At 36.3% G+C, this 25,489-nt stretch overlaps 1 protein-coding gene and 2 long non-coding RNA genes across 4 annotated transcripts; 2 read left to right on the plus strand and 1 right to left on the minus strand.

Moving 5' to 3' along the window:
* Nucleotides 1-477: 477 nt before the first annotated feature.
* On the plus strand, nt 478-15,101 carry LOC104891939 (probable WRKY transcription factor 64). Its single transcript, XM_010677727.4, has 3 exons — nt 478-882; nt 13,474-13,566; nt 14,301-15,101. Exons 1-3 carry the CDS (start codon nt 623-625, stop codon nt 14,821-14,823), a joined length of 876 nt encoding a protein of 291 aa, XP_010676029.3. The 5' UTR covers nt 478-622; the 3' UTR covers nt 14,824-15,101.
* A 6,521-nt stretch (nt 15,102-21,622) lies between these two features.
* LOC125496822 (uncharacterized) lies at nt 21,623-23,290 on the plus strand. The gene is made up of 2 exons (XR_007273127.2): nt 21,623-22,045; nt 22,965-23,290. It is a non-coding gene; the product is annotated as an uncharacterized LOC125496822 (long non-coding RNA).
* On the minus strand, nt 21,892-23,075 carry LOC125496823 (uncharacterized). Of its 2 annotated transcripts, none has more exons than XR_007273128.2 (2): nt 22,934-23,075; nt 21,892-22,845 (listed from the first exon to the last, which is right to left on the minus strand). It is a non-coding gene; the product is annotated as an uncharacterized LOC125496823 (long non-coding RNA). The 2 variants fall into 2 exon arrangements; XR_007273129.2 differs by having other exon boundaries at nt 21,892-22,848.
* Nucleotides 23,291-25,489: the final 2,199 nt, after the last annotated feature.

The raw sequence follows: 25,489 nt of genomic DNA on the forward strand, positions 1-25,489 counted from the left end.
GTATGGCAAAACCATGATCATTAATGAGGTCTAATATTAAACCATCACGCTTTTATATCGATGTTTGATACAATCTGCTACAAGAGAGCTTGTCGAATTGTTGTAATTCTGAAATCAAACTTGTATTTGCTTAACATTTGTAGGCGAATAATTGATATTTGTTGCGACACCGTAAAAATCCCCATTAATAAATCAATATGTAGGAAAGGTGAAAAACCAAAAAAAAAAGTCTGCAAACCCACTCCGGATTAGAGATTAATCCAACGCACGACTAAATCTAAATCAATGTATGTGTAGAAAAAGTTCTCCATGAGATATAAATTGAATTATAAACAAGAACTTAGAATTAGTAATAGAACATAAAAAAAGGACTTTCTATTGATGCCTTAAATAAAGGTGTTGGCCTCTTTTTTAAAACTATTCTTTGAGAAAGAGACATTATATATAGAGAGGATAGAAAAAAACGATGGCGGCTATCTTTTTAACTTACTATAATTTTCCTCATTTTTATATTTCGAAATGATATTTTATTTTTTTTACTTTATGTATATAAAGAGCACTTCCTCTCTTTTCTTTTGCACTCTCACTAGATTCTCAGGGAGAGATCCACATAGAAAAAATAATGAATAAACAGGTGATTGAGGAAGAGTTGAAAAGGGGGTGGGAAGCAACAAGTCAGCTACGGAGTTTACTTGATCTTCCACCTGAAGAGAGAAGTCAATACATTAATAATGAAAAAATGAGAGAACTTATGCAAAATTATTCCAACATTATTGTCAATTCATTTGACACTTCCATTTCCATCATTGATAAGATTGCTGAGTCCAGGAAATTGGGAGCTTCAATTGACCAAACAACAAACATCAATCCACCTAAGAGCAGGTATAACACATCTTATTTATTTCTCCCTTTTTAGGTCTAACTAGAGGTTTCAATAGATCATATGTTGTTCCTCATTTGAATGCATACAATTCTATCTTATATGGAACTGTCGCCGCACATATATATAAGCGGAATATTTGGAAGATAAAAATTAAGCGCGCGGAACCCTCTGGGCCAGAGCAAGATGGTTTGAACACCACATGTAATACATCAGGTCTCGAGTTTGAGACTTGTCGCCATAGCAATGTATTCGATCATGTGGTAGTTGCTCTCTCCTTGTCCTCGAGACTAACTTGGTTACATGAGGTGTTGGTTTCACTCATGTAACCCGGGATTTACCATTCACTAAGGGCATGGATCCTCGTCAAAAAAAAAAATAAGCGCAGCATGCAGATTTCTTATTGCATACTCGTATAATTATGTCCTATGATATGACCTACCTACTACTTATGGCAGGTATGTAAAACTTTGACATTCATACTTATCCCATCAAATACAAATCACAAATCTAAAAATGCATGTAAAGACAAATAATACTTGTTGACCTCGAATTAGAGACAGTATAAACTTGAAATTATTGGAATTGTTGCCGGAAGAAAAACAAAGTTCTTTGTACTTTGCATATGAGCGAAGTTGGTAACCGAGCAGATGTAGTGGGTGGATGCAGAGCGGTTGGATATGAATGGGTAAGCTTTCATATCCATCAGTGTATACTCAATTCGTTCCAATGGTGGATCCGTGGATATGATTTTTAATATCAAGACATGTCCATTATTACCCATCATGTTCGTACTTGTATCCACTTCAATTAAAATGGATGTATGGCCAAAAACCATCAAATTCTCCCCTCCTATTATTCCTAGGAACACCCGTCACATGTAATTAACTTTTTCCTAAATAAAGGATAAAAAACTACTTCCTCTGTTTTTTTTTTGGAAATTTCTTCAAGTATCCCAGAAGTTTTAACGTAATTCTCAAATTACCTTTCACATTTGGAAAATTCCTCATATACCCCTGAATTTTGTATTTGGGCTCAAAATACCCTTATTATACACCGAAATTCAAGTGCATTAATTTCCTAAGGTACCCTTAAAACTTAAACTTTGAACTTCAAAATTCAATAATGGTATTTTGATAATTAAGTCAAACCTCAAGGGTACCTCAGAAAATTTTCTTTTTTTAAATTTGCTACATTTCTATTTTGGGATATCAAGCTACCAACTTTAACTGACTATTTTGATTTCTCATAAGTAAAATTATAGCCATGCGTTGTTGAATTCATCTCGATATGTATATTCATAATATCAAACTTTTATAATTTTTTACTTAAAAGGAATGGAACATATTAACGGTTAAAAATTGTCTTGAAAGTCGTGCAAAAACAATGTATCAAATATATATCATAGGAAGTAAGTATTAGTGGCTCGATCGCATTATATTAGGGGTGGCACTTAGGTCGGGTTGCGTCAGGATCAGGTTGACCTGAATTCTATTTCAAATCAATATCTCTAACCCAAACCCGACCCCATTCTAATTGCAGGTCAAAAACCATAACCCGGACCCAACATGCGAGGTTCCAACCGAGTTGACCCAAAACCAACTCAATATAACCTGGTTTATATTTTATAATTGCAATAATTATACATTAAATAATTAAACATTGCAAATCCGAACTTAAAATGTTAATTAAATAAAAAATTCAAACTTTAAAGGCATAACTAAGTCATCGGCTTCAAATTAAGAAATGGTCTTGGCCCAATATAAGTTTATACTTATAAAAAAAGGTGGCATGAGTTGTGAAACTCGGGTTAATTTCAGGTTGACCCAACCCGAACCTAACCCAAATTCTAAATCAGGTTATTTTGGGTTATTTTCGGGTTCAAAAAGTCAACTCGAACCTAACTTGTTGAAGTTTCATGTCGGATTGGGTTGATACGTTTTTTATTTTAGGTCGAAAACTTCAACCTAAACTTGGAAATTTTTGATTAAGTTCATGGCAAGTTATCAGGTTGGGCAACTTTTGCAGCCCTACTTTATATTATTTACATAAGTTATTGTTTTCAGCTTTCTTTTTTGCTGTTTTAACATTTTTTACACTTCTATTGTTGTTTTAAACATGGATAAATCTCTTGAGAAATGTCTCTTAATTTTTCTTAGTACATCTCAAAAAAAAATTATCTGTTTTTTTACCATATACTCATGACAATTTTTTTTTCTACCATATACCCTCGTCAGTTTCCAAATTCACCATCCCCCCCCCCCTCTAACACTAATTAACTAACCTAAACCTAAGCCAAATACTAACCAATAATCTAATATCCTTAACCCTAACCCTAACCACCCTTACCCCTTCCCTCCACTACCCCACCACCCTATAGCAATCGCCTTCCCCACCACCCTCGAAGCCCCCTTCCCTCCTTCCCCCGGATACCCTTTCCCCTTCAATCGCGCAACCCCCATCCCCTCATCCGCACGTAGCCCCCTCTCCTTCCGCCGGAATTGCGCAACCCTCTTCCCCCTCCCCTTCGAATTTCGATTTTTTTTCATTTCAAGGGTGGGATTGGCGAGAGTTGCGCGTTCGAAAATCTGGGTTCGGGGGTGGGGTTGTGAGTTCGAAAATCTGGGTTTTGGGTGGAGGTTGTGTCGGGGAAGGGGAGGGGGATTGTGGGGCTGCGGGGGAAGGGGTTGCGGGGAAGGGGAGTGAAAGGGGGGGTTGTGGGGGAGGGGGCTTCAATTCAGTGGTGGGGCAGTGGGGAAGGGGTAAGGGGTTGGAGAACATGGTGAAGCAACGCTGGCGAAACCACCATGGTGCTTCATCCTTCGACCTCTCTCTTTCATCCTTACCGAGAAGATGCATGGCGAAGCAACGCGCTTCAATCGGCCATGGTGAAACCACCATGGCGCTTCATCCTTCGACCTCTCTCTTTTGTCCTCACCGAGAAGATGGCGAAGCAACGCGCTTCAATCGACCACGGCGAAACTACCATGGCACTTCATCCTTTGATCTCTCTTCGTTCAACGAGAAACCACCATGGCGAAACCAGATCCGCCGCTTCAATCGTCTGCACCGTTTCTTCTCTTTCGTCCTCACCATGGCAAAACCAGATCCGTTCTCGCTTCAATCACGTTCAACGAGAAACGCGTAGCAATTCGGCCTCCGACGAAGCAAAATACTTGAATTTCCGATTTTTTTTCCTTTTTTTTCGTTTTCAAATGTAGATATTTTGCTTTAGGATCTCTTTTTGATTTTCAGTTTCTTTTTTTATTATTATTATATTTTTTGTAATTAGTCATTTAGTCTTAACCGTTGTTTTTTTTTTTTGTGCTTATATTGTCTTGTTACGAACATAATAGATCATTTTTATATTTCTATTTCTTAACTGACACTACATCTAATTGATAAAAAAGGGATCAGATAATAATAACAAGTGCAAGATTAATTAAAAATTAGAGGACGTAATGCTAGCTGTTATATACTTTCTTTTTAAACTGATTAAACTTAATATTTCTCCACGTGACTGATGTCTAATTGATACCCTTGACTTAAATTTTTAACTACTTTAAGTACACTAATTAAGTTTTTTCATTATCATCAACAAGAATCTTTATCGTCATCCCTCATCATCTTGGTGCTTGTTGCTTGCATCATACAATGATCATCATCATTTTAAATGATAATTTTGTGGTTATCAACATGTGTTTACTCGAAATGACATAGAGTATCAACGTCATTATTAATATCTTCTTCGTCACAAGCTAAGGAGGAAATTAAATGAATATAGTACGATGATTTTGACGTACAATGCTACATGACTACATCTTATATTAGTTGCCATGTTTGGAATAAAAATCAATAAGTGAACATCATTTATTATGTTTTCCCACCTATTACCTTACATTTGACCCATAGAAATAAATTTTATTGGAACATTTAAAGCTTTTATTGCTTATTTTTGCAAAACTTGACAACAATTTTACATCTATAAAGGAAAATTTGACGATTAAAATGAGACGAGGATACTAGATAGATCTTAGAAGGGGTAGAACGAGCTTTTGACAACAATGCTAAATTTCAAGTTGTCAGCTGTTCAAATTCTAGACAAAGTAATAATCTAATTTAAGGCTAAAGCACAAAAACTGAATACAAACTTCTTGCGCTTTCACATTAATATTGTTAGTTAGGCAAGTTTAATAGCCCAACACGGTTAGTAGGTCCCGGAGACACGTTTTGGGTTTTGGGGGGTGTTAGAGGAAAATTGTAGACGAATAGAAAAAGTTGTTTGATTGCCCAAAGGGTCGAAACCCACGCCCGCGGCCGGGATCGAACTTGCACCCGCAGGGTGGAACCTTCACTCGCGGGATTTGGCAATTTCCTTTCTTTTTTCGTGTTGTTTTTTTCTTAATTCTTGTTATATTAGGATTCTTTATAGATCATTATTTATTTCCTAATAGATTGATAATTGTATTAGAAAAATAGATAATTATTAGTGTCTTTAGTCTATTTAGATTAGATTTTGTTATATGCTAATTCTATTTTTTTTTTGATAATTTCTTCTCCATTTTATTATTGTAATCAAAATGAAATGAAATGGATGAGGCCTCTACTCAAAATAAGGTATTCCCCCACTAGGTGGGCGACATTTTTATAGTGCTAAAGCACACCCGATAGAGAGGAGTCCCCATCCATTACTGAGTTACAATTAAGTCACATACAAAATGCATCTTTTCCTATGCTATGAAGTACATCTTGCACTTTGAACCAAACATGAGAGATAGACAACTGGACAATTACATGAGATGTTACAGACTAGAGGGCAGCCAGGAAGTGCAACTTCCTTCTTTGCACCCTGACATGCCACGCAGACACTCACAACCATGCAATAAATTCAGATAGACGATGAAGGCCTTGTTTGGCCATGGAGTCCGCTACAACATTTGCACTCCGGCTTCTATGAACAATTGATATGTCAAGGCCCCCTTTGCGAGTATTCCTTATGAAATTTAGTTGGAAGTTTAGATTCCATGGCCCTCCACTATCACTGTTGCACCAAAGGACAGCATTCTTTGAATCAGATTCGAGGATTATTTTTGCACCTTTTAACTCCTCTTTTGCTGATGATATTTTCACGGCTCTATGAATCGCAAGTATTTCTGCGCAATTAATTTCCATGAAAGGTATCGGCGAGGAGAATAAACACATGAAATTTCCCGAGTGATTCCTTAAAACACCTCCTATTGCCGAGCGGGCACTGCAAGTATGAACTGAAGCATCTACATTCCATTTGATGATCTGAGAGGGAGGGGGGCACCATGAGACTGAGCTTTTGATTACGAGATCTGCCTTGCTATCATCCTTAATACCGGACCATTGCAGACATGATGGGTTGCGCATTATGTCTGTAGGATTGTATGGGAACTCATCTTTCCATCCCGATATCCACCAACCTAATCTCATGAGCACCATGTCTTTCAAAACCTTGACAGTTGACGGATTGTTTGAGAAAATACGCTGGTTTCTCTCCTTCCACAAGGTCCACACTATAATGAAAAAAACCGCAGACCAAACCTTTTTGAAAAAAGGTGAATTTTTTGGCCAAAACCATTGCGTGAAAGCCTCCCGGAGACTAAGAGGGAATGCCCATTTAATTCGCCATAATCCGATCCACCATGACCATATTTGGGATGCTACGGGGCAGTGCAGTAGAAGGTGTTCTGCTGTTTCGGGTTCGGTCATACACAACGGACATATATTGCAATCACCGTGAATGATTCCAAGCGATGCCAGTTTGTCGCGAGTGTTTATTTTCCCCAACAAAGCCAGCCAAACGAATAATTCAATTCTGTGAGGAACAAGTCCCACCCATACACCTCTGATTGCATCTTGATAATGAGGATGCTGAAGCTTGACGAGTTGCCTTGATACTGATTTTGTAGAGAATGAGCCAGATTTGGAGAAGGCCCAAATTAGATGATCTTGGGCCTGCCTTGCTGGGCACACTTGAAGTAGCAAGTTGTCAAGTCTTGCTTTTTCAATTGCATCTTGGGGCCTTAAAATCCTTTTCCATGAGAAACTCCACACCCAATTATACCCTTCCCAAAAACCGAGTGACTCCACTGATGCGTTCGGATTCATGGTAATTGAGAATAGTCTTGGAAACTCTGATTTTAGAGAGGAGGATGAGAGCCATGAATCAAGCCAAAAACGGGTTTGGGAGCCACTCCCGATATTCTTTCGAAACCCTTTGTAGAGTAATTCTTTCACATTTGCTTGATGGAATATGGCTGCACATATATGCCTCCATGGGCCACCTGATTTCGGCACCTTGATGTCCGTGATTGATAAAGTGCCCTGATACTTGTATTTGTTACAAACCACTTGGCACCAAATAGGTGATGAATCGCTAAGGAGTCTCCACATCCATTTTGACAACATTGCTGAATTTTTATGGAATATGTTGCCTATGCCTAGGCCCCCCATGTCTTTCGGCAGTTGAGCAATCTTCCAGGCCACTAGAGGGATAGACCTTTTTTCCATATCTCCGGACCATAGAAATCTTCTAGTGATCTTATTTATCTTTTCGACCACCCCTTTAGGAATGGGGAAGAGTGACATAAAATAAAGAGGTAGGTTGGAAAGTGAAGATTTGATTAGGGTTAACCTACCTCCAATCGAAAGCATTCGCCCTTTCCATGTTGCAAGTTTCATTGAGATTTTGTTGATGATTGGATCCCATGCTTTAATTTTGTGAATGTTTTCCCCTATAGGCAAGCCCAAGTAGGTGAAGGGGATGTCACCGGTTTTGCAAAGTAGTGAATTTGCGGCTTCATTGAGCCACGTTTTTGATGTATTCATGCCTATGATTGAGCTTTTGTGAAAATTCACTTGTAATCCCGAAGCGAGGTGGAAAAGGATGAGTGCCATCTTGATGTTTTTTAATGACTCCAATCTAGCATCACTAAAAACCAATGTATCGTCCGCATATTGAAGATGCGTGATCTTTAAACCGTTTCTACAAACTTCCACGCCGCTCCACAACCCCATATTTGTAGCCTTCAAGATCACCTGATTTAGTGCTTCCCCAATAAGTACAAATAGGAAGGGAGATAGTGGATCTCCTTGCCTCAAGCCCCTTTTTAACTTGAACGGCGTACTAGGGGAGCCATTAACCAAGATTGATGCCGATGCCGTTGTGACGCAAGTCATAATCCATTGACACCATTGCTCCGGAAATCTCATTTGCATTAAAATCCATTTGAGGAAACTCCATGAAACACTATCGTACGCTTTGTGAAAATCAAGCTTGAATAGGATTGCTTCAACCCCACTTTTTTTACATGAGTCAATGACTTCTCCTGCTACTAGTGCCCCGTCAAGTATTTGCCTTCCTTCAATGTAAGAAGATTGAAGAGGCCCAATAAGTGAACTCATTATTTTCTGCAGCCTCTTTGCCATCACCTTAGCTATTATCTTGTACAAGCACCCGACCATACTTATTGGTCTATAGTCTTTGAAATTTTTCGGATTGCTCATTTTTGGGATAAGAGCAATATATGCAACATTTGAGCCTTGAGGAAGTCGCGATGATTCCCAAAACTTGTGAACCATCTCGTATATGTCGTGTTTTATAATTCCCCATGCACTTTTGATGAATTTAAAATTAAATCCATCCGGGCCCGGCGCTTTGTCTGAGCTACATGTAGACACTGCTTCATCTATTTCTTCACATGAGAATGGGAGGGTTAGCTGTTCTGCTTGCTCATGAGTGACACACTTGAAATTTAAGTCTTCAAATAAGGGTCTGCAGCCATGCTCCTCTTTGAATATTTTTTTAAAATATGTAGTGGCCTCCCATTTTATGCGAGAAGGTTCATCAATTTTCAGCCCATCAACCTCCACGGTGGTTATTGAATTTTTCCTCCTTTTATTAGAAGCAATTGCATGGAAGAACATTGTGTTACGGTCTCCTTCTTTTAGCCACGTAACTCTCGAATTCTGGGCCCAATACATCTCTCTTCGTTTTATCCATTTCCATAACTCAACTTGTGCTTCTTTGCGGTTTTCTAGCTCCTGAGTGTCAAGATCTCTTGTATTGTTGATGCTATCCAGATGTTGAATTTCAGATTCAAATTTTTTTATCTTTGAGTCAATATTGCCAAACTCAGTGAGATTCCAAGACTTGAGCCGTTTCTTCACTTCTTTCAATTTTCCGATGGTATGTAATGCCTCAGCATCTTGCCACACCGCTTTCACTATTTTCAAGCATTCCGGGTCCGAGAGCCAGCAATTCTGGAACCGAAAAGGTTTTGGACCCCAGTCTAGTTCTTTGTTATGTACTAGTAACGGACAATGATCCGACAGTCCCCTTTGCAGTAGGGATACTCTGAGATTCGGGAGGTTTGTTATCCATTCTGGATTTACGAAAAGTCTGTCGAGGATGCTTCTTGAATTGCCACGAAACCAAGTGAATCCGCCACATGCTGGTGGGATTTCAAGAAGATGAGAGTCCTGCACGAAATCTTTAAAGTTAGTGCTGCCTGTCTGAGAGAAATAGTGACTTCCCCGTTCATTTTCATTGAGTACTTCATTAAAGTCGCCAATGACTAGGCATGGGCGTGGATTGTTTTTTTGGAACTCCAATAACTCTCTCCACACTTCAGCTCTTTCCCCTACATCACATGGGTTATAAACATTGATGAGGGTGCATTCATAGTTTACTTCATGAAGGCAGCCACTGATCGCCATCCAGGACCTTGCTATTTTGGTGGATGCCATGGTGAAACTACTTTTGTTCCATAATGATATGATTCCTCCTGAGTTACCTGCCGCTGGGCTAAAGATCCACTCCACATCATCTGCCTTCCAGTAAGTTTTTACTGATTTTTTTGTTATATCATCCATTTTTGTTTCTTGGATGAATACAAAGGTGGGATCATGTTGAAATATCATCTTCCTGAGAGAAGATCTTTTGGGTCTTGCTGTTAGACCCCTGATGTTCCATGAAATCAGCAACATTTATTAACACGCTGTTGACATGAATTGTTCTGCTAGGGACTAGGCATTTGCCTCCCAATTTTGCCTTTGCTCTGCAAGAATCGATTCAATTCGTTTTCTCAATTCTGCAACTGGCCCTTTGAAAGTGAGCCCTATGGTCTCTGCCATTTTGATCACATCATCAATGTGGATTATGCTAACATTATTTCTATGTGGGGGGCTTGATTCTGCCTTTTGGGTGCCTGCTTTTTCACTCTTCAGTTTACTTCTTATCTCCATTTTTCTCCTTCTCTTTCTTTCTTTTTCTATTCTCGTCTGGATTGGGATGGCCTGTTCAAACCCTGGTGGGAAGAGGGGGCCTGAGCACGTTGAAGAGCCCATTGATGATATGGAAGAGGATATTGTTTTTCTACTTCTTAGCAGAGGCCCAAATTTGTTTTGCAACTGTATGGGAGATATATGATGTTCAGGGTGAGTTTGCATGTTTTTTTTGGTGGAATGTGTTGGGCTATTGGTTGTGAATAATTTTGTTGGGCTCTCATTGTGGTTGTCTTGAGTTTTGATTGGTGATTGGCTTTGTTTTTTTGCAGGTGACCCAATGACAAGGTCCACCTTTTGTGCAGCTTTATCTGTGGGGTCATGATTGGCTTCTATTGGATGGGTATTAATATCTGGTGGGGACTGCTTCTGATTTCCGAGGTTTTTTAATTCGCCCTCGATTTCTGTTCTCCTTAGTGGCTGTTCTTGTGTCTCATGATTGTGACGTTGTGTATTCTCTTCTTTTTTGCTTACGTCATTCACATTATGGCTTTTTGTCTCCTCATCATCATGATTTGAAATTTCAGTGGATGGGGACTTACCTGGAACTGCTTCTTTTTGTTTTGCTGAGGATTCTTCTGACTCTGATTCTGTCTCAGCGTTGCTTGGCCTTGATTTTGGGTAAATGATCTGCTGTTTTTCTGATACGAATACCGGATAATTCACCTCGTCTATTTGTAATTGAATTTTGCAATTGATGTCAAAAAGACAGTCAGTGATGATTAATATATGTGCACAGTCATACTCTCCATATAAGATTGATTTTACTCTTCCAAATATGCTCCCTATCTTGAGGAAGTTTCTGTATTCCCAAGCAATGAGTGGAGTCCCATAGATGTTTATCCATGTTTCCCTCCATAGAGCTGCACTATGCTTGTTCACGTTTCTGATTGCAATGAACCACCTTTCTAGCCATTTACTGTCTATCATATTTTGTTTGTCTTCAAGTGTCTCGAAGATTAGCAAGTGCTGCATTCCTCCCATAGCTTTTATTTTAATGCAGTTAACTCCCTCTGCCATTATGTGGTCCATGATTGACTCAGCTTCTTGTAACGAGTCAGTAATACCAATGGCGCTGCGCTGGAATAATTCATCATTCTCCTTACACCTTTCTCCTTCAATTGCTGCTGCGAACTCTCCATTTTCTTCTATTTCTTTTAGCGAGTTCCGGGTCTGTTCAGTGCTTTCTCCAAGACATCTCGAGCTCATTATTCTATGTCTGGAGGGAGTGGATTTGAGGAGGGTGACTTCTTGTCTGACATCACTAAATTGTTTTTTCTGATGTTTTTCTTTTTCATCTGGTGGAGTTTGGGATTGGTGAGGGGTTTTCTTTTTTTGATTTGGGTTTGGGTTTGAGTTTGGGTGAGTTCTTTCCTTTACCTGTGTACTGGGGTTCGCCACTTCCCGGTACGTTCTTGCATCTCTAAAGCTTGGTTTTGGATTATATTGCCGGTTTGTGATGGGGTTATTTGGAATGTGTGTATGGGTGGTTTGAGGTTTGTGGTTTTGATATATCTTTGGTGTGGGCTTGTCGTATTTCGCTGGGAATACTGTGATTTTTGACCCTTTTACTGACTTACCATGTTCATCTCGCAACGCCGTGTTCATCGATTGTGGAAAGTGGAATTTGACAAACGCAAATACTTGATCTGGGTTTTTCTGGGATGCAGGTATGAGTATGTTTGCTATGGCTCCGTGCGTTCGGAATATTTGTGATATTTCAGGGATGGTTATCGTTGCTGGGAGGTGGTTGATGAAGCACGTCCGCCGTGCTTGAGTTTGAGCTTGTCTCGTTTTCGAATGTTTGACAGTGGTCCATTGGAATTCTTTGTTTCTCTCTCTGGATGCTCTCTCCTCTCTCATCTCTCTTGAATTTCTTTATATGCTAATTCTATTAAGGATAGGATTTCATCCTTCATATAAAGGGGATTGGAATCATTATCTTATATGCTCATAAATTACGGGGAGAGATTACAAAGACTTTTAGGTTCCTAATTAGAGTTTTTGAGAGAGATTGTAATTCACGGGATCTGTGAGTTTGGGGCTTTACTAATATTCTTTGAAAAATTAGTAAAACAGTTTGTGGTTTTTCCTCTACTTGTTAAGAAAATGATTTTCACGTTACATTTCCGTTTATCATTGCTTTAATTTTCGCTTAAATTTGTTTATATTATTTACTTACTATTACACTTCTGCATAAGCCCTTACACATACTAATTAATTGTGAGAACTCTCGAAACTCAAGGCCCCAAAATTAATAAAATCATGAACCAATCATATATAACACGTAAAACCTCGATTTTAAGAAAATGATAAAATCGTAAGTTCCTAGAAAAGCAATAAAAAATACTAGTTTAAGGCTTAAAACTAAGCTGAGTTAAGCATTTGATCAGCTGAGGGATACACTATTAATTAGCGTATCAATTGTAGTGGGGCTATATCCACATCACTTATTATTTGTAACTGCAAGTTATATTCTAGCAATGTTATGTGGAGGCTTCGTTTGGTAAGACGTAAAACATTTTCCTGGAAAATTGTCTTCCTCTATTTTTAATGTTACGTTGTTTGGTTCATAAAGACTGGAAAACTATTTTCCCTAGAAGTAAAATTGCTCTTTTAATGATTGAAAACCATTTTTCCTTCAAAATGAAGGAAAAACTGTTTTCCTTCCTTTTCCTTATCTCTTTTGTACATTCCTCCCATTACCTCCTTACTTTCCCTTCATTTTCCTTCTGTTTCATTATTTTTCTTACATTCAACCAAACAACGGAAAGCTAATAATTTTGGAATTGTATTTTCTTTTGTAAATTATTTTCCATAAAAATCATTTTACACTGAAAATGTTTCACACCCTATCAAACAGAACCATAATGATCTAATATTTTCTCCAGATGCTCTCTTTTCCCCAACAGAGAACGCCCAATTCCTGGATTTCGAGTTGCACTAGTTATTAGGCCCGGGCTATGCCCCGGGTAAGAAAAATTTCATTTATTAATATTGTACTTTGATATGATAGCACTAAAGACAACTTGGTCTAGTGGTTAAAACTTTAGTATATTAACTTGAGGTCATGGGATCAAAACCTATACTATGCAATTTCTATTTTTTTATTGTACATGAATTACATGAACTAAAACTCCCTAGGGAGAGTGCCACGTGGCACCGTTCCTGATTTACGCACGCCTTTTAATATATTAGTATAGATTTTCATATTAAACGACCTACATTAATAGTATGTATCATTCCAGCTGACATGTTAGATTATATTATTTCTTTGATAGGCTACGTACAATTAATTCTCCTAATCTTACACCTGATGGGTACACTTGGAGAAAATATGGTCAGAAGTTGATTCTCAACACTAAGCACCCTAGGTACGTATCTTACTATATGTTACTCCTATTTTCTTTCTTGTCACTACTACTCCCTCCGTTTCCTAAAGATCTCCCTTATTACTGTTTTTACAGATATCAAGTAGAATATTTTTGTGTAGGGTTGTAGGGTGGGTAAAGTAGGAGAGAGAAAGAGGTTAAGATAAATAAACAAATAAAAAGGGATTAAAGTAGGAGAGAGAAATGGAGTAAAATTGAATTAATAATGTAATGGTGGACCATATGATAGGGACATGAGAGGGTAAAAAGGGAAAAAAAAATTCCAAATAAGGAATAAAGTAAAAGAGAAAAGATCTTTTGAAAACGCACTTAAAAAGAAAGAGAGAAGATCTTTAAGAAACAGAGGGAGTAGAATATAATTTTTAACATTAATATTTACTCTCTCTGTATTTTTTTATCTTTCCTACTTTGACTTTGCACGGTTGCATATGCATTTTTTCTACATTAAATATCTTTCATTACATTTTAGTAAAAATTATGATAATTAAATATTAATAAAGTACTCATTGACACGAATCAAACAAGACCCCACATGACTATATTTTTTTTCTTATATATTGAGAAAAATCTAAAAGATTCTCTCTAATTGTGAATAGTGTCAAGATTCTAAGTGAGAAAGATAAAAAAATACAGAGGGAGTATAAATCAGAGACTAAATCAAATTGATAATCACTAATCAGTGTAATTTTTTTATATTGTGTCCATGGCAATATTAGGGAATACTACAGGTGTGCATATAAAGATGATCAAAAATGTGAAGCAACCAAACATGTCCAAAAGATATCAGATAATCCCACAAAATATAGGATTACTTACCATGCTGACCATACTTGCCAACAAAATCTCGTCAACAATAACAATTCCCCAAACATTAATCTTTTAGATTCTATTGAAAAAGATTCTACCACTTTCATAAGTTTTGAGACAAAAAACTCTACTCCAAAACAAGACCTTAAGCCTCATGTCCTTGATTCATCCACTCTTTCAAATTACCCTATTCTCAACCCTCCATTGGTAATGCCACATGAAGGTGATTGTCCTCCGTCGTCGTCGTCGCCGCCGCTAGCTGATGATATTGCCTGTTTCAGCCATTCAGACGTACTCTTTTCACCAAGAACATTCATGGCCCCAAATTATATAGCTAGCTCAAATGTGGAGGCAGCAGAGGATTACTATCTGAGGGCTGATGATGCATTTGATTTGTGTGATGCATTGCAAGACATCCCACTTTGGGATTGAAGTTTTGATGATATTGCTATCGTCCATCATTGATAGAGTATAAATCTATTCCTGGGGCCTCGATATCTTGCTACAAATTTTTCTTTGATTACACTTTGAATAAGGGAGATAAGATGAACATTAGTTGAGTAGAGCATCAAGTGTTGTGAAAGTATAGTGTATAGGGTTAGTATCATTCGTTGGCACTTTTGAATCCTTTTTTTTTATTTGGTGCGAATTTTGGAAATTTTGTTAGTCTTATTTATCCTCAGATCATATTAGTCCTTCAAAGCAATTTCAGGGGTTCATTCTTGAAGAGTCCATTAGTAACTCAATAAATATGTGATGTACATATGCTTCTTTAGTTTCAGTAGTAGTAAGCTTGTGGGTTTGGTTAGTTGGAATATCTTGCTTAAACTGGTTTTGTGACTGAACCTAAACAGTTTACATACACGGGTTAAAAATCTTAAACTTGACCTGACTAGCTAGTTAATAAACTGGTTGACTTGAACCCGATCTTAGCAACTTGTTTTTTAAACTAGTTCGATTTTTGCTAAATTATCAATGGGTTGACCTGAACCTTATCTATTCAACCCATTAACTATAAGCCTATTTTATGAGATACTAATACAAAAGAACATTCGAAGAATGCCACAATTTCTACAACACAAATTCTTAAATGTAACTGTTACACCATAATTTATTGTGTAACAAAATATTATCACGTGTGAAATGGCATCCACCTTCTCTTTCAATTGATACCTCTCTCCCTCTTTGTCTCTCTTCCCCACCTAAAGCCTCCAGATCTTCAGTTGTTCTAAAGCTACTTTGGATTCTTGTATGAACAGTCATTCTCCAAATCTTCAACTCGAGGATAGAGAAAAGCTAAGAGAGCAAAACTAGGGAGGAAGAACGAGAGAGAAAATTGTTCGAAAGCTTTCCATTCTTGTACGAACAGCCTCCAAAATCAAAGAGAGTGAAGCCGCCGCCTCTAGAGAAAAGAAGAAGAGATTGAAGAAAAACTGTTGGAACCCAAGGTGACACTCAAGAAGGGGGAGTTGAATTGAGTGACTAAATTTAATCAATTTTCGCAAAAACTATGTTATGGCACTGTGCCTGGCACTGTGCCTGGCACTGTGCTATTTGCTCCTAATTCTCCGATTCGTATTTTTGCGAAAACTAAAACGTAACAAAATATGAAATTAAAGATAAAACACAAGATATAACGTGGTTCAATCTCACTATGAGATCTACGTCCACACAAGTAAACTCTTTTATTAATTGAATCCTAAAATATCAACCTCTTGATACAATAAGATTCCCCCACTACTAAGTCTAGTAGTGCTCCCCAACACTTAATCCTAAGTGTTGCTACTCTCTATAATAATGAAATTACAGAAAGAAGCACTAGTAGAATAAATGATATTTGCTGCGGTGGTATTGTTGCGGTTTTACCCATATGCAGCAATATATCACGTAAAAATAAAAAGAAAAATATAAAATAACCATATTGCTGCGGTTTTGGCCGAAAACCGCAGCAATATGGTTTCAACAGAATTTTTTTGAACTTTTTTTAACCATTTAACCAATCATATTGCTGCAGTTTTTGACAAAAACCGCGCAGCAATATATTAAAATAATATTAAAAAAATATTCTTTGGACCTATTGCTGCAGTTCCTACTAAAAACTGCAGCAATAGGATTTTAAAAAATTAAATGGATCCATCTAGGGTTACTCCTTTTCCTCTTATAAGTTGCACGCCTTTCACTCTCTCTCCTCCTCTAATCCTCTCATCAATTACACACCTCTTTCTCATCTCCCCTCATCTTCTCTCTCCCTCTAAACCCTATCATCCTCACGCCAGTCACTCATCTTCTCTCTCCCTCTAAACCCTCGCATCCTGTCACCCTGTCATCCACTCATCCTGTCACACCGGTCGACCTCTAATAAACTTGCGAAAAAATTGCAGACCTCAATAAGCCAAACAATCCGAAATTTGCGATTTCGAACCTTTTATCTTTGAGTGTTCATTTTGCTTTGATGTGTTTCGAAAAATCCAATTTGCGTTGGATTGCCGACGATTTCACATCAATGAACAACAACAAAAATGTTAGTAAATTTGAGCTTCAACAAGGGAGATTAATGGCGACGAGTTTCACATCCTGTCACTTCGCGTTTTCTTCAGATCTAGAAACGAAAGACCAAGCACAAGTCTATGACGCGCATTTTCTTCGCCGGTAGCCGCCACTCGTTCGTGTTCGTCGGTCGCTCCACTCGTTCGTGTTCGCCGGTCGCTCCACTCGTTCGTCGTTCGCCGGTCGTTCGCCAAATTCAACAACAACGGCACGCCATAAGATCGATCTGCCCTATGCTTTCTTCGTCTCTGTTATTCTCGTTGAAAACTACACGGCTTCTTTGTCCTCTTTTTTTCACCGGAAATACACTGCTTTTTTTCCCCTCTTTCTTCGCTGGAAATACACAACCTATTGTTCTTATTTTTATATTATTTTTTGTTTTTTTCTTACTTTTATTAGGTTTTGTTTGGTGATACTTGGGATTTTGGTCTAGAAACTAGCTGTTTTGGATTTTTATTTTTAGTTCAATTTGTGAATATGGAGGTTGATGTTCTAATTTCTAAAGTTATTTTCAATTTCATGTTTCAACTTTTAATCTTTATGGTATTGGTGTTGTAGTTACCTTTTAGAATTTGGATTGTTTTTGGATTGTTGCGGTATCAGCTTGACTTTTTTTGTAGTTCTTATTATTTTTCTACATTTTTACCTTTTAAAATTGATGAAAAAATGCAAAAAAAAAAAAAAATGCTTTTACATAGACCTATTGCTGCGGTTTTGAGTAGGAACCACATCAATATCTTTCATTATTATAATTAAAAAAAATATTGCTGCGGTTTTGGGCCAGAAACCGCAGCAATATTATGTGTTAAACTGGTAAAAAAATCCTAACATTGCTGCGGTTTGACCTTAGAACCGCAGCAATATTTATTGCTGCCCCTTTAATTGCTGCGCGCCCAAAACCGCAGCAATAGGGCACTTTTTAACCGCAACAAATAGCATTTATTCTACTACTGAAGGATTCCTCAAAAGCGTGCTTCTTATTCAAGCAAATAGAGGATCGTTACAATCGTTGTTTAGAAACCTAGGCTGACTGGAACTCTGTGCTATACTCTGTGCCTTAGGCAGTTTTCAACTCTCAAAATCTCCGATTATTTTCACTGAACATGTGAGTTGTAAAACTAAATATTAAACCCTTATATAACTTATGGACTAACTGGAAATCCTTCTTATGAAGAGATTTATCTTTTACTCCTAAGATTAAGGGATAAAACCTTTTCTTTTTAGAAAACAAACTTTATCTTTTTCATCTATATCCTTATTTCTAAAAAGATATATAAGTTTTCTTTAAATCAATGTTTATCCATAATCTTGATAACCAATTTGATTTCCTTTTTATCTCATATTCCTCATTTACTTCGAAATCCTTTTTATCAAAATAGTTTATGAAAATCTTATTTTTTTATAAACTATTTTATCTCGGTTTATTTTATTAAACCCGTTTTTTTCGAAAACTCTTTAAATCCGGTTTAATTAAAATCCTTTCACAAATCGGTGTTATTAAAACTTTATCAAAATCATTTTCTTTGATAATCTTGAATTTCAAATTTCTAGTTACTTTTAACTCTAAGAAAATAATAATCATCCTAATTTCACATTTCTATATTTGACACACAATATATCACATAGTTCTAATATTATTACATTTGCACATAATAACTAAACTTGGAACACAATCTTGATTATTCATTTCTTCAAAGTCTTCAATCTTTCATGAACTTGTGATCTTGATAGATTTCTTAGATCACTGTTACATACATACATATTATAGCACAAAGTGTGTATCATCATCAAAATAACATTGACTTAGAGTCACAACAAAAACATTGAAGCCTACACATTCTTGACTATTTGAATAAATTTTATGGTTTAATTTTTGAAATAATTTCTGACCTAGAAATTATTTTTTCCCCAAATTGAGTCTTCCTTGGTCTTATCTTCCATTGGTGCATTGTTGCATTCTTCTACAACCTCGACGAGCACTCTATGTCGATTGACAATTTCATTTTGACGCCACCACTACCGTTGTGAACCACCGTTGGCACGACAACAATTCGAGTCCCAAAGATGCAATTGGACACTAATATTTTGTGATTTTCTATCTTCCAAAGATTTGAACAAACGATTGAAGTTGATTGTTTTGAAGAGCAAAAATGGTGCTTGTTTGAATTTATTTTTCTTTTTATGTTCTTATTCGGAATTTGGACCGGAGTAATGGCATCTGAAAATGGCGAATTTGCATAGCTAGCAAAGGCAGCTTTCTCGACGGTCTCGGACTCCCGAGATCTCCAATATCATCTCCTCAACGTATCTGAGTCGTTTATACAACGGATCTGTTGTCATACTTGTAGAGATGGCATTTTGCACATTTTGCCCTGATAAGTTGTCTGCATTGTTCTCTTGTTGTTGTTGACGTCTTGTCTCTTATCCTGGCACAGACCAAAGGAGGATTGGATGCTCTTATCAGATCTCACATCTTCATTGAGTGGAACGAGCCCTTTCATTTCGTGAGAAAGTTGCCTCCGAGAGTTGTTGGATGCAATTAATGCCATGGACAACATGTGGGGCGGGGTGCATCAATTTTTCTTTCAATTTGTATGCCTTGTTCAACAATTTCTTCCCCGAGGGATTTTTTTCATGTCATCAATGACTCCCATGATTTGTTACATGGCCTCATGGTTTGGCACATCGGAAGGAGTGTTAGGAGTTGCTGGGTTTCGGCTTCGTTGTTGATTTCGGCCATGGTATTCGCATGATGAAAATTTTGGCAAAATTGTTTTTTTACTTATCCACCCCACGGTGGGCTCCAGATTAATTTGGATAAATTTCACACAAGGATCGATTTGCTTGGAGATGGGGTTGACTATCAACTTGCAATACGAGCAAAATAAATACGCAAAGTATATTGCAAATTATAATAAGGAAAACAAGATAATTTTACATGGAAATCCTTGAAAAGGAGTGGAAAACATGGGAGGATGATATCCTACCAATTCACTATGTAGCAGCTTGTGGTACAAGTAGTACACTATTTTTGCCTGATTGGCAGTATGAACGAGAAACTAGGTTTTAGAGAGAGAGAGAGATGGCAAAATTGAGAATATGAAAGAAAAATGATGGAAAATGTGAGGTACATGTAATAGAGTTTTATTTTAGATTTCATTTTCAGTAGAAGAATTAGAAAAACAATTATCTTTTATTTAAAATATTACGAAAAAGTCGATTAAGCACCAACCAAGTAAACTAATTTTACAATAATTTACTAGACTAGTCTATAGCAAGATTTCTTCAATTCAATATTATGATCAAAACCGAGTCCAACCCGAAAACCAAAAAAAAAAAAAAAAGAATTTCTCAATTCAAACCAAATCGAATTAAGGAAAAAAACCAAATGAAATTGTAATTCGATTCGATTTTCGAATTTTAACCAAATAATTTACACCTTACTTATACAATAGTTGGTTTGCTTTCTATCTTTTAGTGGGGAAAAAAGGTAGCTCACACTCATTTTTATACTTCAAACTTGCATACTTTCCGGTTACTATTAGTGAGCACATATCCTTAGCTTGAATGAGATGGATGCACTAAATATTATTGTGGGATGAGGGTAATATTTTTCCTAAACGAGTCATTTTTTATAGAAGTGAGTAGGTGACCTCTTTCAAGTTTTAAGATAAAAAAATTACCCGTTAGATCGATAGGGTAACTTTTTGCCTAAAATGAATTACTTTCACTTATATAAAAATGATTAATTCAAGGTAAAAAGTAAACTGTGCTTAAAAGTTACCTTTATTGACATCAAGAGGATTGGCATATTATATTATCTTATATGCACGCTATGCGTGCGAGAGTCGTTGTTAAATTTAATTAATTGCATAAATTTAAGTTTAATGCAGAATTTAGAATTTCTTTTATAAATAATTTAAGGTTTGATGTCTTTTTTATGCAATTTATTAAGATATGATAAGAATTCCTTTTTTGCTCTTGGCTTTTGTAGACGGAAATTTAGTTAATAATATTGTACTTTTGTTTGTAGAAATAAAAGGGCAAAGATGAAGAAGAAGCATAGTGAAAGTAGGAGTTAGAGATAAATTAGGAAGAAGAACTGTCGTTTGCGTTTTGGTGCGATTTCGTAAAAAATTGTCATTCTGTGGTTATTTTTATTTTTATTTTTTTTCCTTTTTTTCGTGTCATACCCCTCTTTACATATAAGAGTACTATCACATATATCATAAAGATGTAATTTCTGAAATTTGATGAGGATAAAATGGACTTTTATATTTTGGTGTCCTACCCCTATTAACATACATAATAGAGATATATAATTATGCATTTAAAATAACTTTTTAAATAGTTTCGCACGCATAACATGCATATAAAGCTAGTATGAGTTTAAATGAACTTACCCAAAACTTGTTAAACCTTATTAGATCTCATCTAAAATTATGATATTGTCGATAAAATTAGAAAGAGTATTTTATTTTATACTATTGTAATTATATTGATACATAAGAACACCTTTTTAAATAAGTATGAATTTGACCAACATGGTAAAAAATAATTGCTTATATCTCTATTGTAATAAATAAATATGAATTTGACTAATATAATTAAAAAAACAATCTCACGGGAATGGACCTGTTAACCAAAATATGTGGCTTGTGTGAGCAACCCAATTACACTTATTTCACTCTATTGAATATTGATCATACCCAACTTTCCAATTACACATTTACACTCATAAAAGTAACCCAGTTTCCCGATCTCTCTCTCTAGTCTCTAGCTCATCTCTATTCATACCCAACTTTCCAATCTCTCTCCAAATCTCATCTTATTTTACCACCAACAAATCTTATCTTATTCATACTCAATTTATAACATCTTTATTTCGGTATATTTTCCTCTTTTTTATATTGATTCTCCTCCTCATCTCTCTATATTTTGGGGTTTGTGAAAGGTGATTTCGGGGAGTTTTATAATTGATGGTGGTGATCGACGAAGTTGGAAAGACCATTGGTGGTTTATGTGTTAGTTGACGGCGGCGATGGAGGTGGTATCATAAAAGTTGTTCTTTTCCTGGTATATATCTTTTGAAGATGACAGGTTGTAGGTGAGTGTTAAATCGGCTCAATTTCTTTTTGCATGTGTATGTATTTCGAAATTAACGTTTTTAAATACTTTTTGCTGGGTAATTGTATTGTATGTATTGAAGAAATGGTAAAAATTAGATCGAAAGTTTGAAGAAATTAAATTCAGGCTAAGTTGATTTGGGAAAAAAATATTAGCAGGAAGTAGAATTATTGCAAGATAAGGAGTAACGTAATACTTTATTAGTGTTAAGATTCATCTCTATCCATGTCTTAGTGGTAGTATAAATATAGGAGTAGTAGTTTTGTAGAAGTCATGTGTATAAATGCTTTCACTTTTCACTAACTTGATAATATGGGTTACTATATTTTAAAATTTTTATTTTAAAATAATTCTTTGGATTGTAAATTACCAATAGTTAGTAGTAGTATAAAACTATAAATTATGATAGGAGTATGATTCATCTACTCTTAAAGATCACCAATTTAGCTTTTCAATTATGGTTTAAATGGTTCGTTTGGGAAAAACTTTTTAGCAGGAAGGAGATTTTTTTTTTATTTCTCCAATTTGTGTGGGTTCCAAATTTTTTACTTATTCAAGAATTTGTGTTCTGTTTCTTAGTGAGTTTGCCATAATGCAAAAATGATAGTTTTTTTTTGGCTTAATTCGAATTGATAGAATTTTGGCTAATCATAACACAGTCAAAATAAATGTGGCTCAACTTATGTTAAAAAGAAATACCTTTTCTGAAAGCTGAACTTGAGTTTGTCTTTTGGCGGATGAACTTGCGATTGCCCTTAGAACTTGAAATTGCCATGTCGACTACTTATAAAATCAAACGAAAATGTAATTGTATTAGTTATAAAATATCTGTTGTATAATATTCGAGAACAATATGATATGTAGTTACCTGCTATTGGTCTCACATAATGTTTTTGCAGATAACGGGTGGGAGACTCTGCATAGAATGATCAGGAGTAGAGGAAGAAGGGAGAAGAGGAAGAAGGGTGAAGGAAACTGCCGAAATTGTAACTTCTAATGGAGTGGGTTAGTTTTTTTTAGGAAGGAGGGGGTGGAAACTGCCGTTTTTATTTTTTTTTAATGATTTTATTTTGTTTTGTTTTTTTTAATTAATTTGTTGTAATTTTAATTTAGGAAGGGTAAAATGGGGCTTTCATTATTTTGGTGTCCCCCCTCTCTTCCCATATAGAATAGAGATGCAAACTGTGTTTAAAAGTAAAGTGGTCTATAATAATTTTATTATGCACCGGTCGTACATAATATTAATTGTTTAGAGAGTGATTATTATCAATACAATCCGACTTGCGTGGACCCGGTTTACACTAAAAATAGTGTGGACCAGGCCCAGACACGTGACCCGTTATATCACTTTAACATACACTATATCATTTTAACATACACTATATCATTATAACATACACTATATCACTTTAACATACACTATATCACTTTGACATACACTATATCATTGTAACATACACTATATCACTTTAACATACACTATATCACTTTAACATACACTATATCATTGTAACATACACTATATCATTTTAACACACACTAATCACTATAACATACACTATATCACTTTAACATACACTATATCATTTTAACATAAAGATATCATTATAACATACACTATATCACTGTAACATACACTATATCACTGTAACATACACTATATCATTTTAACATACACTATCATAAACTCACGTGATATGGATCGGGTGCACACTAATTAGTGTGCACCAGGTTCATATTAGTTTTTTTATTATCAATATTATCTAGTACCAAATATATGCCCCACCCCCATGCAATAGCATAAAGCCATATAGTAGATCCTCCCTGTAAGAGGTTGTTGTTAGAGGTGTGATCAATGAGAGAACCGGATATCCACTCCAAGGCACGGAAACTACGCTTTCCTATTAGTTTAATTTCCCCCCTCTAGGATCACCGGGTTACCACGAAATAACTAATGAGATACAATGGAGAGAAACAATCCACTTAGATGATCTTCTAAGTGAATCAACAAGAACTTGTGTTTTTGTGTTTGTGAAGAACACTCAAGAGAAGATTGCAAGGTTTCTCTTAAGCTAAGCAAGAAGACTTTTTGAGAGAGTACTGAAAATTCTGATTTTCTTCTAACCCCTCACTCATAGGAATCCCAAGGTTTATATAGGAAGAATAAACTTTCATTGACTAGAGTAGTTAATCCCATAACCCCCATTTTAATCACCCATCAAAGGCCTTTAATCTACTGATTAAAGGACCTTAAAGGTCATTAAAATGAGACCATAACATCACAACGGACATAAAACCGTCAAGGCATCTTTTCGCATTCCAAGGCAGAAGACACGTCGCGACTCGCGAAGAAGCTCGCGAGTCGTGAGGCGCTGGTCGCGACCCGCGACGCATGTCGCGACTCGCGGCCAGTCTTCTGTCTCCCTTGGTTTATCAATGCGTTTTGCCACTTGATGCACTCTAGCCTTTTGCATACTAGACCTCCTCCTCTTCTAGTTCATACCCATATGAGTTTCAAACCCATTACCCTATAAATGTTCCAACAATCCTCCTCCCATTTATAGGGTAATGTTGAAAAGTTTTCCAACTTGCTATAAATCGCAAACACACATGTTCATGCATCATGGAAATATCTAACGATTGAATTTCCATTTGGTAAAAGTAATCTTTACAATAATTTAGATCATAATGATAGACAAAGCTTTGAATCATATAACCATTACAAATTATTGAAGTTACTAATACACACAAACATAAACTAGGTTCTTAAAACCTCCGACACCTATGAAGCCTTGGTGTCCATATCCATTCATAAGCATTCCAAGTCAAGCCTTAGACTTGATGAAGCGGCCAAACTTCTAGCTTACATAGGTAAATCTTTCCGAACATGCTTCTACAATTGAGCACCTTATCAAAGATTTATTAAGAATAAAATTCAACCTCTTTATCATTGTAGCAACAAGCACTAACCTCGGGATGTATTAAACAAGTGCTCCCAACCTCTTAGAGAAGTACTATCCTCCTTGAATTTGATATCTAACGTTGTATTAGACATCAAATAGAGTTTTCCTTCACCATAGGTTGATCAATAGGCTTAAGACCCATCCCTTTGTTCATTTTGTTCACTAGTTCCCTTGACAACGGTTTTGTAAACGTATCCGCCAAGTTCAAACTAGACCGAACAAAATTAATAGTTATACAACTATTCCTTATCATTTCCCGCACATAGCTATGTCTAACTCCAATGTGCCTTGACTTGCCATTGTAGACTTCACTATATGCTTTAGCTATGGTTGATGCACTATCACAATGGATAGCAAGAGGTGACATTGGTTTCACCATAAGTCCACCTCACTCAACACATTCCTTAGCCATTCCGCTTCTTGGCAACAAGAAGCCAAAGCAATGAATTCCGATGCCATAG

The sequence above is a fragment of the Beta vulgaris genome, chromosome 4 (genome assembly GCF_026745355.1).
Source record: "Beta vulgaris subsp. vulgaris cultivar EL10 chromosome 4, EL10.2, whole genome shotgun sequence".
In the NCBI taxonomy this organism is placed as follows: Eukaryota; Viridiplantae; Streptophyta; class Magnoliopsida; order Caryophyllales; family Amaranthaceae; genus Beta; species Beta vulgaris.

Coding starts and splice junctions, on each gene's coding strand:
- LOC104891939 (XM_010677727.4), top strand. CDS start 623: ATGAATAAACAGGTGATTGAGGAAGAGTTGAAAAGGGGGTGGGAAGCA. Junction 883..13,473: donor ATCAATCCACCTAAGAGCAG/GTATAACACATC, acceptor TTTCTTTGATAG/GCTACGTACAATTAATTCTC. Junction 13,567..14,300: donor CTCAACACTAAGCACCCTAG/GTACGTATCTTA, acceptor TGGCAATATTAG/GGAATACTACAGGTGTGCAT.